The sequence below is a fragment of the Diadema antillarum genome, unplaced genomic scaffold (genome assembly GCF_040938485.1).
Source record: "Diadema antillarum isolate AM-2024a unplaced genomic scaffold, OU_Dant_1.0 seq00000035_RagTag, whole genome shotgun sequence".
Taxonomy (NCBI): Eukaryota; Metazoa; Echinodermata; class Echinoidea; order Diadematoida; family Diadematidae; genus Diadema; species Diadema antillarum.
This window is the reverse complement of record NW_027271149.1, coordinates 333,523-348,571: the sequence shown is the minus strand read 5'-3', so window position 1 is coordinate 348,571 and position 15,049 is coordinate 333,523. Positions and strand designations below refer to the sequence as shown.

Genomic DNA, 15,049 nt, shown 5'->3' with positions numbered 1-15,049 from the left:
ATGGAAGTAGGCCCCTATATTATATCTAAATAAAGCATGCGAAGCTGTTTTCTCTTCATGGCCGGCGGAACGGGGGGGGGGGGGGGGCCTCGGGCCCCCTCCCTCCACTTTTTTTTCTTGCACCATACAAAGGAATACATAAGGTGTCACCACTTTGCCCCCCCCCCCCCCCCCCCCCCCACACACACACTTTTTGTTTACCCCGGAAGTGCGTAATGGCTAAGTGGCACTATAAAGAAATAGATAGAAACCTTGAAGTGTGAGCGCGGTTTGTTTTTGCGGTGATCCGAGTACTTAGTATCCTCTCGGATCGCCTTCTGTATCTGTACGAATTCTTTGTTTCTTTCTTTCTTTATTATTATTATTATTATTATTATCATTATTATTTTTGCTTGTCAGCTGAAGAAACCCGGAAGTGGCACCAGAAGTTGCGCTGAAGGCCTTATTTTCTTTTACTTGTTAGCTCATGAAACCCGGAAGTGCCACACCGGCGATGCTCTTTGTTGTTGTCCAATGCTGCCAGCTGTCTAGACCTATATAATCAGTGCCAAATTCTTTTAATTGTCTAGAAGTTGATTATATTCTTTTTCTTTTGTTCTGAAGATACATGTAATTGTTTGTGTGTGAATCTTTGCTATACATGATAGAGGCGTGAATATTCAATACTCAATCATCATCATCAAGGCCAAGGGCACCAAAACCACTCACTGCACCGCCGCTTACCAGTAACTGTCTCCCCTCTATGCTCTCGATAGGTAGAGCCCGCGCGAAGCGACAGCAACACCCAGCGCTCCCGGGCGGCGGGCCCCGGCGATCCCCTAGCCTCCCGTGTCTTGGTTGCCGGTGTCTCGCGGTACAATGATGAAGAGCATATTCCATGTCGTGGGCCTCGGGTTTGGAGCTATAATTACAGGCAAATACACTCCGTAAACTGCACAACGAATGAGGCGAATAGTTGAAGAACTATCAAGGTAGAGCTGATCGCTGGCACAGCATTATTCTCCAGAAAAAAAAGTATTCCCGGCTTGCGAACTGGTGAAACAAGACTGAACTCATGATGAACTATCCTTGTGGTGAGTGGTGTGTAGTCCCGCGTATTAAGATATTAGTTTGGTCTTGGTAGGGTAGTAGGAATTGTTCGTTTGTGATCTTGTGCATAATATTAGTACCTGTATTCACATAATTATAGAAGTTGAGTCGCAGATTGGAAATAGAGTGAAGCACATGATGAAGTATAAGTTTGCTGAAGTCTCACTCCACTGCACTGACATTGACAATGAAATGACAAAGAACATGAACAGTCGATATTAAAGGTGTAGAAATTCTTCACCTTTTAGGCTTTATAAATTTACTCCCACCCAGCTCCTTACGACCTTAGCTTGTTGGGCTTAGTTCTATATATATTAGGATTAACACCTTGTTTAATGTTATTATTGATAACACTAATATTTTATGGAAATGCTGGCCATTGGACCAAGGAGGTTTGTCCTTGATTGGACTGAGTATCTTGCCTCTAGCTCTGCAGTCTTGTGAATGTGTCATCGTATAAAATTACTGAAGTGGTGAAACAATACCCTAGAGTAGTCAACCCTGTTTGCGGGAGGGTGCCTATTTCTGGCAGGGGCACTGTCATTCATCATTAAAACAGCTAACAAACATCATGTGTGCTTAGTCCCACTATAGAACACAAGCAGGAGTCACTTGTATGTTAAGTGTCATGGGAAGTGACACCTGATTGGGCCTTTCATCAATGAATGAAGTGGCCCCTGCCGCAAATAGGCATGCTGTACACAGCCTGCCACAAACAGGGCATGCAGGGTTGTTTACTCTAGTTAATGTGAGAAAATACTGTCAGTTTTGCACTTTTACACAATTTGAAGTCGGGTGTGTAGATGACAGTTGAAAACAGACAAACCCGCGACAAATGGACAAACTCTGGATCAGCTGGACAAACTCTATGTTTGTTAGCTGCCACATAAAGTAGAAATATAGTAATAATATGCTACTTTATCTTGAAGTAACAAGTTAGTAGTGAAAATTTCACTTTTTTAATATGATTTGATTTTGAGACATCAGGGGGTCATTTCATGAAGCATTTTGTCCGACAAAGTTGTCAGACAAATTTGCTCTTAGCCAATCAGATGCAAGGATTTCAGTAGCTTGTAACAGTTTGTCAGAAAAATATCTGACCAAAATGCTTCATGAAATGCCCCCCTGGCCCTGAACTACAGTCTTAACCTCCTGCATAATGTTGTTTAACAAAATGATAAATGCAAACATTGAACATGACAGCACATTGCTGTTATGATGCCTTCAATTATCCTCTTGAAATTGTTCTTGTATTTCAGGTGTAACACAATGGTCATTCTCAAATCCCCGATTCCCTTTGGAACTCTTCTATGTATTCACCGTGCTTTTCTATTCAGTCTGAGAGTATAAGATTTAGACTACTGTAGAAATAAGTGTTATTGTGTACATGTTTTTAATTTCTTTGAATAGTTCGCCAAGTGATAAATATTGGGCCGTCTGTGGCACCTGTGGTCTTCAAGGACAAACGTTGTACACTAGAGAGGGCAGAAAAATTCATATCCAGCCACTATTTCACAGACTGTAACTTGTATAGCAAGTGAGTATTAACTAGTTGTTTTTTCTGTTTCCTTTTCTCTCATTGTCATATTTTGCATTTGTTGCAAATGAAAGGAAGGAGTTGTGTGATATGAAACTTACTTGCTCAAAGTGTGTTTTTGTCGGTACAGTTTTTGTATTGTTATGTCTTGTATTGCTGAAAACAAGCAATATTTGCATTTCGTACAAGAGTCACTCATCAAAAGTTATCCGCTAGTTTGATTGTGTGGTTTTTGAATCACACTGTTCTTATAATACTTTAAATATATTTAAGATATTTTAATTTGTATTTATTTTTCAATGCCAGATGAACCATATCATCCACTGCAGATTGCAACGGTAATGTAATCAGAGATGGTTAATTTCTAAGTGCACAAATCTGCATATATCTGTGAGTGCAGACAACAGCCATTAATTGCAGGCTTACAAAGTTAGCTACTGTATAAGCTGTTATTTTTGCGAGGGTTTAATTTTTGCGAATTTCGCAAATCACAGTTGGATCGCGAATTTAACAACACGTGAAAATGTCTCGATGCACTTTGGTGATAGTGCGTTTATGTTCGCGTTGGCATCAATTCGCAAAAACAACATCTTGCGAAAATGTCTATGACCTCTTCATTCGCGAAAATATCTGTACGTGAAAATATAACAGCATATACAGTATTTGTTGCGGCTGAATCCATTAAGAACCTTGTTATCTATATGTGTATTTCAGGCTGTACCCGGCAAAGCATCCAATTCACATCACGCACAGGAGAGTCAACGGTCGAGTGACCTACCAAGAAGCAACGAGAGAGTGGAGCTCTGCACCAGCCAATGCGCAGAATCCCCCGGTGGATGAAGTTTCAGTAGGCTCTTCCTATGGCCCCACGTAAGTACAAAAAGGTGAAGATTTCAGACAAAGGTCTTAAGTGAATGTTGTGAATGCTGTAATGAGAGATTGACATCTGTCCATTACTGCTGAAATTTTAATGGGTCTTGCATGTACTTTTGATCTTTACAGCTTTCATTGAAACAAATTTTTTTGGTTTGGTTTTGCAGGTAAACAAAAGGAAAGCTATCGAAATTTTCAATGTGTAATGGGCATTAGCAGAGGTAGGAAAATCCTTAGGGCAATTCCGCGGTTAGTAACGTTACATTTGAACAAATTTAGATATTTGTTTTTACCACCAAATTACCATTTATTCATTTCAAGTCAGAATTATGTCAAAAACATGTTCATCCTTCCAAGGTTTATCATACAGAAAAGAATGAATAAAATCCAAGAAATATTAGAATTGCTATGGCAACTTAAAGGGCTGGTTAGTAACGTTACGAAAAAAGGACATGAAAAAAAAGTCAATGTCTTGTTACAAAAAGTGTGTAAAAATTTAAGTTACTTCAAACGAAATGTTGCATTAATTTCAATAATTGCATCATGACAAATGTTCATGCAATTTTTTTTAGCAGTTCGACCGATAATTTTTTGCTAGATCCCCAAAAGCATGGTTAGTAACGTTACGGTTAGTAACGTTACATTTGTCCGGAGTAATTCCGCAGGTCATTTCATCCTTTTGTAATTGACAAAATGTCATATGACTTCTAGAGTATCTAAATGTATTCATCTTTTACCATTTAGCAAAACTTTGAGGAAAAAATTTCAAAGGAACCCACTGTATTTGCATTTAAGTGAATTTTAGCATCCCCAGTCCCACATGTACATTTGAAATGATGGTTTTAGAGCTCGCAAAATCAATAAATACGAAAAATAAAATCTACTGAATTTGAAAGACCCTAATGATTGGTGAACATCCATGGCATTAGTTGATACCTAGATTAAAGTGTAAGATAAAGAGGCACATTTCTTTTATCCATGTCATGTCCACCTAACTGCGGAATTGCCCCTTACATGATCCAGTGAGTTTACCGACTGGGTAGTTGACACCATTTCATGAAGCCATTTCACCAATTTTATTACCCCTATCAACACTGCATGGCATATTTTACTTCAATCGCAGCCTGCTGCATTAGATACCCCCATTGTGTTTACTGTCCTACACAAGTTATCACTGATCTCTGTCAAACAGGTGGGCTACGCATTGGTTCAGACTCCAGATCGAGATCCCTGATGATTGGAGAGACAAAGAAGTGCATCTTCTGTGGAACTCCAGCTCAGAGGCAATGGTAGGCTGTTATATAACAAATACAATGTAGCACACATGTTCTGATGAGACCTGCACAATAATATAGCAGATGTGTCGGAGATATAACTGGGGGAATGTGGAATTGCATGCATTTGTCAACACTTAAGGCCATGGGGATAGTGTGGTTTAAAAGGCTACTTTAAAACGTGAAATGTTCACGTGCATTTTAATTTCGCAAATTTCGCAAGCGCCAAGATTCGCGAAATTAAAATGCACACGAAAGTTCTTGTCTACACTATATGCATTGAATGCCCGTGGTAATTCGCGAAAATTTCATGCCGCAAAAGAGGCCGCTGGCTCCAATTCGCAAAAATTTCATGCCGCAAATATATCATGTTTTACAGTAATGGGGAAAACGGGACTTTGATGGTGGGATTGTAAACATTGTGTATTTCAGGTCCGTGGTCGTCGATCTATGGACACTGTGGACTGACCCCTGATTAGTGTATGTGTGAACATGAGCTCACTTGCCTTTCATCATTCATTGTCCCAATGTAAAAACAGCAAGATTTGAAGATGCCTCACCCTGTGTCAAACACTTTTCTTGAAGAAAAAAAAAGTATGTGCCTGTGCCAGAAAAATCCCACACAAACTTTGATACAAGATGGCATAATGGGAAAAGATTAGAGCATGCATTTGCCCAAAAAATCCTGAACAAAATTTTGATACTGGACATCTTAGTGGAAAAAAGGGTAAAGCCTTTACCTCACAAGGTGTCGTCAAGTTTACATCTGGATGAGCTTGTGGACATTTAGACTGAAAATATGTGTTTGATCACCTCTTTGGTCACAACTTTATAAATGAGAATAGGGTTAATCCTTCCCCCCCCCCCCCAGACCATTAGCAATTCTCTACTATTGAGGACCAAGTATTCTCAACCCGAAGTTCTTTAGTGAAGCTGAATTCCTGCACACACAACAGGCTTCCTGGAAGGACTGATAAAAGTGTAGCTACAAACGTTCTGTTGTGCATGATGCTGCATATATTTTTGCTCGTGCTGTGTGTGTACGCAATAAACATGCTTAACCCTAACCAGGCCGGGCTTTTTGGCCTGTTCTGTGGCCGAGGAGGGTTGATTCAACCCCCCGAGATCTCGGCTGTCGATCGCGCAATTGCCCTGAAAGTTGGCACATACGTTACCTGTCGCGTAATCTACCAAACTATTTATAAAAAAATTGAATTTTTCACTTTTTATATTTCATATTAATCAATATGTGTGAAATCATATATTTTGCTCTAACTCGGATAATAAAGCTAATGGCATCCTAATTTTTGGTGACATTATTCCTTGTAGCATTCCTAACAATGTACTTGAAAAGAAATCTGGTATCAAAATCAATTTCTTATGTATTCTATTGTTTTATTTCCTTTTTGTTTGTGACCTTTTGTTTTTTTCATTTTTTCCCCGCAAAATTTATTACAGAACCTATTTTAAGCATAATTATGCTAAAATTAATTGATTTCAGCTTTTGAAAGTGAAAATAATCATATCTTTTTGAATAAGGTGAGAAAACTCTATTTGCATAGACTTTGTACACAATATCACATTTTTGAGCCATTTTTGGTCTGACAAGCATGTATAAAAGGTCATGCAGCGTTGTAACGGTATGTCTGATTTTTGCAAAAATGGTGTCAGTAAGATGTGCAAGACTTGAAAGTAAAAAGTCAGCGAGCAGCGCGGCCCAAAAAATTCGCGCAGCAGAATGGTCGCAGAAAATGACGAGGGGGGGGGGGGGGTTGATTCAACCCCCCGGCCATTTTAGGGTTAAAGCAAGCATGCTTAAACCAAGCATTTGCAAGGAAAGCTGATATTTTCTGTCCATGGTAGGTGTGGAGTGAGTCTGGCGAACCACTGCAAGGGCTGAACAAGGATGACCGAACCAGCTTCATACTGATCAGAAAACACACACCTGACTCCCCAGGGTGAGTGCTTTAGAGGTCCCCCATGTTTTTCTGGTTTCTGAATGATACAGTATTCCATTAATGCTTCCATTTAAATCTCACGGTTTCCCTGCATTTGATTGCACAGAGCGGTTAATTCCCACTTATTTGTAATTTCTCATATCTAAAGCAGTACCTATCCTATCAATATGAATCCACAGGCAAAGAGCTTTAGACTAGCTACAGTTTGATGAAGCAAAGAAACAAGAAACCGCTGACTGCTTTAAGACAACGCTACACACTGGCATTGGTCCGATGGTCCAGGACCAGTAAAAATCACTGTTGGACCAGTAACTTTCTCAGGAATAGACCAGTAAAAAAATGGAAAAACTGGGTACCTACTGGTCTGACTGTCCGGTCGGACCTGTAGAAAAAATGGGTTAGTGTGCAGCCCTGATTAAGAGATACTGTAATGTTCATCAAATGTCAGCAGTTGGATTTTCATCATTTGCAATGAGTCACAATTATCTATTTACACAAATTACTATGCAAGTCTGCTCAAGGGATTGCAAAACATACTAGCTGTTTTTTTGCTACTTTCATTTTGCATAGTCTTTCTGTCAGTGCTTTTGAACACTTACCAACAAAGTACACCCCCACCACTTCTCTGGATGCCTCAAATGAATTTAATCCTGATACATCTGTTCCACATTGTGGTATGTAGATGTTAGAAGACTCTCTACACATAGGCATTACTTGTCTCCTTGTATGACTCTCTGTGTCACAGATTTGGGACTCTCTATATCGAAATGGCATGCAACTCCATGTTTGGAGCCGGAAATGGTCTGATTGGACCACCAGCACTGGATAGGACCTTCACCCTCAGCCAGGCGGAGATCGCTGTCTTTAATCGAGAAGCCTACGAGTTGATGATGGACGTTGAGACACTGATCGATATTGTCAAGGTAAGAGGAGTTGTGAACATTTTATGAACACTGTAGGATAGTTTCACAGCCTTCATGTTTGATAAGAGAAAAATAGGAGGCTTTTAAAAAGTGGGTGTACAATGTGATTGTTTTTAGTCTTTAAACTTTGTTGATTGCACATTGGCATGATTTTGTGTAGGATTAGGACTTGATATGTCTTGGTAATTGTGTGAAGTCAAATGCCCATGCGGTGCTCTGCACCATGCTTTCTTGATTTGTATAAGTGTTCAGTTTTCACATGATTACCTGGTCCAGTACTGACACCGATCTGCTCTTGCATAGCCATATTATGTGATTTGGATGATAATGATGATCTGTATGTTAGCTATTAATCAGCCAATGATCATGATGTTTAAAAATCTCCATTTCCCCAGCTAATCATATCATTCACAAATTGAATGATTACATATAAATTCCATGTTTTTTGTTTTGATTTTAAAGCTGTATTCTATCTATGTTAGTCACCGTTTCTTCTTGTCATTATCTGCAATTATGGCAGAACATTCCTGAAGATGACCAACGAAGCTTCCAGGCTCTCTACACAGTAAACAGAATGGTCAATGCCTGCGACACGGACAAGCCAGAGACTTATGTCGCTGCCAGGGAAATATGCCAGAATTTCCTCAACCAGAGGAATGGGGATGGAGTTCACAACATCCACGCCTGTGGCAACGCGCACATTGATTCTGGTAGAGATTACCTTTCAACTCTTCGATTTTCACTGATAAACTGTACTGCATACAATGCCAGTGGTATTTTAGTAGAATTTTCTCACGGGGCTAACATATTTCAAAATCGCTGTACAAGGAGCATAGGTAACTATGTTGCTGCTGTCCAGAAATGACCGTGCATATTTACATTGTAAATATGTCCACATGCTAACCATATGCTTATGGTATATCGAGCAGACATTCCCGTAATATGGAATGCATCAAGAAACTATCTGCAATAAGAATGTTACAAAGTGTTTATTCACCAAGGGTATGAAGTGTCAGACATGAAATATTCATTGAGTAGTGAAAAATGGAAGGCTTACTTGAGTATAAAGCAAGACAGCCTTTTTTTTTTTTGTAATGAGGATAAAGGTGCCTCAATACTTTCCCTTTCTCACCATATTTTAGCCTGGTTGTGGCCGTATGCTGAGACAAAGCGGAAAGTAGCAAGAACTTGGGCCAATGTGCTGCGCTTGATGGAGGACTACGAGGACTTCACGTTTATATTTTCACAGGTAAAAATGTGTTTTGTTGTAAGTGTAGTGAGAATATTCAATCAGGAAGAAGAGCATGGTAAGTAGGCAAGCATTGCTATAATGTGAACTTAATTTTTATGTACTCTGACTCTATGATAAAGAGAAATTGCTAGCATGAAGACTGTATGCTTTGAAATAGACCGAAATGTCTGCATTATGAAAACAGAACTGAAAAAAAAAATACAGATTAAAGGAAAACAATTACAGAAACATGATATGCTAGAAGGGTGGTAAGATGTGAAATGTAATAGCTGTTATTCTTGGATTAGACAAAGTTAGACTTTCTGAAACCATCCCCCCCCCCCCCCCCTCAAAAAAAGATGTACATGTTGGACATTTTTTTCAGTTTCTTTCAGGAAAGCAGTTTGTTTCATTTCTGTCATCAGAGCATGCATGTTTGAGACAAGAAATCATTTTGAAGGAAAAATGTCATTAACAGTAATGACATGATAAAGCTCAAAAAGGGATAGTACACATACTGGCACCAGATATCTGTATAGGTGTTCAGTGCTTGTTCGAGGTACACTGCATTCTCATGCAAGTTTATGACACATTGATTTTTGTTTACTTTATCCACAAAGCTGATGTGATAAGCAGAGATCAAAATGTAACCCCTGTCTTTCAGAACTGATATTTGTGACATGAACAGCACTAAGGCTCCAATATTGCATTATCTGTTGAACAACCTCCCAGGCTCAGCAGTTTGAATGGGTGAAAACCAACTACCCATCACTGTACTTGAGGGTCAAGGACATGGTCAAGCGAGGGCGCTTCATTCCTGTTGGTGGATGCTGGGTGGAGATGGATGGAAATCTGCCCAGTGGGGAATCCTTTGTTCGACAGCTTCTCTATGGACAGAGGTTCTACAAAGAAGAATTTGGCAGCTATTGCAAAGAGGTGTGAGAAACAAATTAAGAGCAGCACATTTCATCAAATATGGATTTTCTAAAAAGATGCTTCACAATAGAGGTTTATCTATTCAAATCAATTTGTTAGACTCAGAAAAGTTTCAGTGGTATCTCTTCAGTGTTGTTCATTTGTTGGCAACACGCAAAATGACTGTGATTACAGTGATTACCTTGAATTTGACAAGCAGGTTGTATGATCAGTGGACAGACACTGAGATTTGTACAATCTTTTTTTTTTTTTTTTTTAGTAAAGATTTCACTCTGAATTGTCAAATTATATAAAGTGGCTACATTAGAGTGGATATTTTGTTGTTGTTGCACAAAAATATCACTGGCCTGGCACATCTCATAATCAGTGAGTGCTCCCAAATGGTCACTCCATTTGTGGAGAGTGGTACTTTCTTTTCACCAACAAAATTCTGCTTTCCTTCCTCTTTTCTCTGTGGTTCTCCTTGTTTTGATTTTTTGTCTCATATTTAATTTTTGTTCTTCTCATGTTCAGTCTTTTTCTTATTTTCTCTCCACTTTTGATCCGTTTTCTCCTCTTGTCTGTTTCTCTCCATCCTCTTGTGTATCGCTCTCTGTAATTCTTATGTTACTGCCACTACAAAGATTCTGCTGTTCATTACGTTCCTGTAGTTCTGGCTGCCAGACACATTCGGCTACTCGGCCCAGCTCCCACAGATCATGGCGTGTGCAGGAATCAAACGTTTTGTGACCCAGAAGCTCAGCTGGAGCCTCGTCAACAAATTTCCTGTAAGTTTGGGGAAAAAAAAGAAGATGAAGAAGAAGACACAAGAAAGTGAGAGAGAATGAACATTTGTGATCCATGGATATTTTTATCTTCACATTCAGAAGAATAATTTTCCAGGTAATAACAATTATTGGGGGAAAAATGGAAAATGCATAAAAGATATAGAGAAATAATGTTGCAATACATTGTAGATTTGTTTGAAATATATCAAACTAAGGAAAAAAAGCTAGCTAGTACAGGGATGAAATAATTAGCACGAGTAATGCAATATTTGTATGACATACATACGAGAATGAATTTTGTATTTTACAAAATCAACTGAATTACTCCTCGTTGAGGGATACTTTGTGTTGAATTAATGATACAACCATCAGTCTGCTGGAGTGAATCAGTCTTTTCTGCAACTTACTGTGAGGCACACTGCTGCTGCGATGAATCAAATCTGTGAGCTTGCAATACCAATATGTGGCCCTGTTAAATTCTCGGCTGTACCTACACATTTCACAATGTATGTTACAGTGAGAGAAAGAATTGTAGTTCATCGATATCACATGATGAAAATACAATGTGGAACAAAATGATGGTCCCATATTTCATGAATATTCCTGTATGCGAGCCATTTCATATTTTTGGTGTGCATGTTTAGACTGCATCTATGTGTTGAAAATAAGGTCCGATGTAAGACCTTCTGTTTCCTCTTCATGTACAGCACCATACCTTTTGGTGGCAAGGCATAGATGGTACCAAGTGCCTGGCACACTTCCCACCCACAGACACCTATGGGGCAAATGTCAAAGTTGAAGAGGTGAGATACTTTCCAGCTGATCATATAATTAAGTAAAAATGCCCTAACATGCTTTGATCTTCCCTTTGTGCTGAATTTGCGAGTCTTCCTGTTTAAAGAAAGTCATTGCCAAACTTGTATGTTTGGACTATAACATAGCAATGTAAAACCCTGTACCCCCTAGAAATTATTACTATAAGGCTTTTACAAAACTGCAATGATTTGATTTTATTGACTCAAGTTCTTCTTTTCTGTTTATTCTCAAAAAGAAGACAGTTTGAAAAGAATTGTATGCATGTTGATCAAAGACTTGTGAGGCCATGCCATCATCTTTGCCTCTTATCCCGTAGCAACTAACATCACTGTTTGGTGAAAAAAAAATTGAACCTTCAAATCCAGTTCAATGAAACTTTTTCCATTTCTTTCGTTTAATTTGATTCCATTACTCAAAGTTGATTTGAATACGGAGTGGAATTACAGGCGTGCCCGCTTTCTGGGGATCTTGCTTTGAGGGGTGCTAACCGTAACAGTCTCTTTAAAATTTGGCAACTTTGACTAGGTGCTGAAGAATTCGAGGAACAACAAGGACAAGGGGAGAGTGAACCACAGCCTGATGCTTTATGGACACGGAGATGGTGGAGGAGGTCCCACGTGAGTAAAATTACGTTTCCTAAAAGCATCAGTGGAATTTGTACTTCTTTAATGCGTAACATCCGCGATAGGCAATTTGATGTTTCATTTCATTTTTTTTTCTTTTATCGCCAAACTGTTTTATATTGTTTAATTTTGCAGCTAGGCTCGTAAAGGATTTAACTGTGATGGCAACTTTCTCTGTGGCACTTTAAGCAGTCTGATCTTTTGTTTTTATGATATACTTGAGTACTTAACAGTTCTCGGGAGGGGCAAAGTAGCAAAGAGTTCCATTGATGTACAAAGTCGTAAGCCCCAGTCAATAGTCGCTTACATTGAGCTATACTTGTCGCGGATAGATACAGATGAGCGGACGTAGCATGGACACAGGCATCCGCAGGGTCATAAGTAGATTTAACTGTCTGTGATTTTTCCACGGTAACCAGAGACTCCAACTCTCCCGCTTTCGACGGGAGTTCTCCCGCCGAAAGCCCATTTTTGCAGAATCTCCCGTCCTCCTGCTTGAGATTTGATTTCTCCCGCTTGAAATGATTTCTTACTTAATTTTATTGTATGTTGAAAAATAAGCCTTAGATAGCACCAGAGAACATCTAGAACCCTAGGAACTTCGTGCTTCGCGCACATCAAGTTGGAGTCTCCCGTTTGCTTGGGGTTTCAGGCCGGAGAATCTCCAGATCAGAAGGTGCTTGTGGTTGGAGTCTCTGCATTATGGCACCAAGCCTGCAAAATTTTGAATTTTTAAAAATCTCACAGGGAGTCACAATAGATGCAGACTTACACAAGTAACCGTAACTAAACGTAACTATCCGTAATTTGGACACAAACCATCCAGAATAATTGTTACCTCCTGTTAATATTTTTGATGCACCACTTGATGCAGAGCATTAAATGACTGATGCGTTACTCGCGCTGATTTCTTTCAGCGTCGATGCAAAGCATGAAGCTATTATTGTTGACAAGCATAAGAAGAAAGAAAGAAATGTGTGTTTATCACAGAAAGGACATGCTTGAGAGAATGAAGAGACTGAGAGACACAAATGGCATCCCCAGGATTAAGCCCTCCACCCCTGACAGCTTCTTTGAAGCCATCGAGGCAGAGTCAGACCAGCTGTGTACATGGCAGGGAGAGCTGTACCTGGAACTCCATCAAGGAACGTTCACCACACAGGCAGAGGTAGGGTGATCTTGTGTTGTTTTGTTTTGTTTGTCTCATTTTCTTTTTTTAAGAGCACATATATTTCGGGGACGTTAGAGCTGGATTGGACATGTCTTGGACATGTCTTATGAATGGCCGCAAACTCCATTCCTAGAGTGGCTCTTCGTTGGACACCGGAAGGGAAAAGAAGATGTGGCAGACCCAAGCAGACACGGAGGAGAACAGTAGAGGGTGAAATATCAGATCACAGACAGTCCTGGGCTTCTCTCCAGAGGATGGCCAGCTACAGAGACAGGTGGAGAGCCTTTGTCTCTGCCCTACATGCCAGGGGGCTTAAAGGGTTGACCTGACCTGATATTTTTGGGATGTTCTCCCTTCATTTTGATCTATTTTGTTCTGTTTTTATAGTCTTTTGTAGAACTCATTATATGTTTCTATTGCATAGTAAAAGTCTGTGTCCTTCAAACATCTAGGTAGCTTTTGCTTAAGCCACAAGAATGGAATGTATTGCTTGATGTGTATCTGTAAGCTTTATAGATCTTCTCTGTAGCAGTTTTGTTGGGTAGATCTACCAGCTATTTACATCCTTCTCGGTATTGATAGTACTTGTGTCTGTTTCTCACCCTACCTTTACTCAGATCAAAAGACTGAACCGCACGCTGGAGAATAAGTTTCGTCTGGTGGAGTTCCTCTTAATGCTCTTCCAGGGAAGTGAGGTTCCACGTCAGAGCCACATCTCGGCCAAGTGGCGCCGTCTGCTCTTGCATCAGTTTCATGACGTCCTCCCTGGGAGCTGCATCAGAGAGGTGAAAGGTTACTGTTTGTTTCACTCTGATTGGCTTTCACATTTAGAAGAACTTGGTTTATTAACATGTTTCTGAACACCTTTCATGGTAATTTGGAGTTGTTTTTTTTTTCAAAGTCTGATGAAAAAGTTTAGTCATATTTCTCCTAAACACATTCCTGAAATCATGTTTGGTCAATTGTTGTCAGGAGGTACTTTCCAATCCAATGTGGTCAGCTTTGGGTTGCTGCATATAGCCATTTATGCTTGCATGCACAGTTGTAGCTGTTTTGAGAGTGTGTTCTTTTTTTATGACAAGCCATTGACTTTGTGACACAGCTGCTGTATGGAATGTCCTTTGCAGTTACCAGTCATCAGGGGGTTTCATTCATCTGTCTGAATGTTTGGATGCTTGAAGTGCAATATGCCAGCTTAGAGAATATATTGAATTGTTCACTAAGTAAAAAAGCATATCAACTTTGTAATGCTGCATTTGGAGCATTGGTATAAGCATAGACTATTGTTGTGTCTACTATTATACTATGAACGTCGGATCATGATATGAGATAACTTAAAGGACAAGTCCACCTTCATATATTTGTGGATGGAATGAATGCAACAATATGAGGAGAACACATTAGTGAAAGTTTGTGGAAAATCGGACAAGGCGTTCAAAAGTTATGAATTTTTAAAGTATCTGCACAGTCACTTCTGGATGAGAAGACTACTGCAGCATTTGATGTCACATGCATAAAGGAAAATATAAAGAGAATTTCACAAAATTTTTTTTTTTTTTGAAGTGCAAATTTCCTCAACTTGTCATTGACATATGTTAAGGGTAATATTATTCCCCCTGTCTTCTGAAAGAGGCAAGTTGCGTGTTCTTTTATAATGCGAGAAAAGTGAAAATATGTTGAATTTTCTTTATATGTGACCCGCTACAACAAAAAGGTCCTAAAGTCGCGCACGGTCGAAGCCGTGAAAATCGAGTTTGAAGTCAGAGCATTAAAATTGGTCAAAACTTACGATTTTCTGATTTTGATACATTATTGGGTCTAACATGTCTTCTATCATCTGTCGAAATTTTG

The 15,049-nt window shown here is 39.5% G+C and overlaps 1 protein-coding gene across 1 annotated transcript in view; it reads left to right on the top strand.

Annotated features, from left to right (window-relative positions):
- The window catches only part of LOC139725360 (alpha-mannosidase 2C1-like), a 31,405-nt gene continuing 16,356 nt past the window's right edge, over nucleotides 1-15,049 (top strand). The window contains exons 1-15 of the mRNA XM_071636445.1: nucleotides 1-6; nucleotides 756-882; nucleotides 2,500-2,626; nucleotides 3,341-3,496; nucleotides 4,692-4,788; nucleotides 6,637-6,731; nucleotides 7,477-7,654; nucleotides 8,175-8,364; nucleotides 8,797-8,903; nucleotides 9,618-9,821; nucleotides 10,472-10,588; nucleotides 11,296-11,391; nucleotides 11,930-12,021; nucleotides 13,018-13,195; nucleotides 13,816-13,983. Of these exons, the coding sequence (XP_071492546.1) occupies nucleotides 1-6; nucleotides 756-882; nucleotides 2,500-2,626; nucleotides 3,341-3,496; nucleotides 4,692-4,788; nucleotides 6,637-6,731; nucleotides 7,477-7,654; nucleotides 8,175-8,364; nucleotides 8,797-8,903; nucleotides 9,618-9,821; nucleotides 10,472-10,588; nucleotides 11,296-11,391; nucleotides 11,930-12,021; nucleotides 13,018-13,195; nucleotides 13,816-13,983 (1,938 nt within the window). The remainder of the gene's footprint in view (nucleotides 7-755; nucleotides 883-2,499; nucleotides 2,627-3,340; nucleotides 3,497-4,691; nucleotides 4,789-6,636; nucleotides 6,732-7,476; nucleotides 7,655-8,174; nucleotides 8,365-8,796; nucleotides 8,904-9,617; nucleotides 9,822-10,471; nucleotides 10,589-11,295; nucleotides 11,392-11,929; nucleotides 12,022-13,017; nucleotides 13,196-13,815; nucleotides 13,984-15,049) is intronic.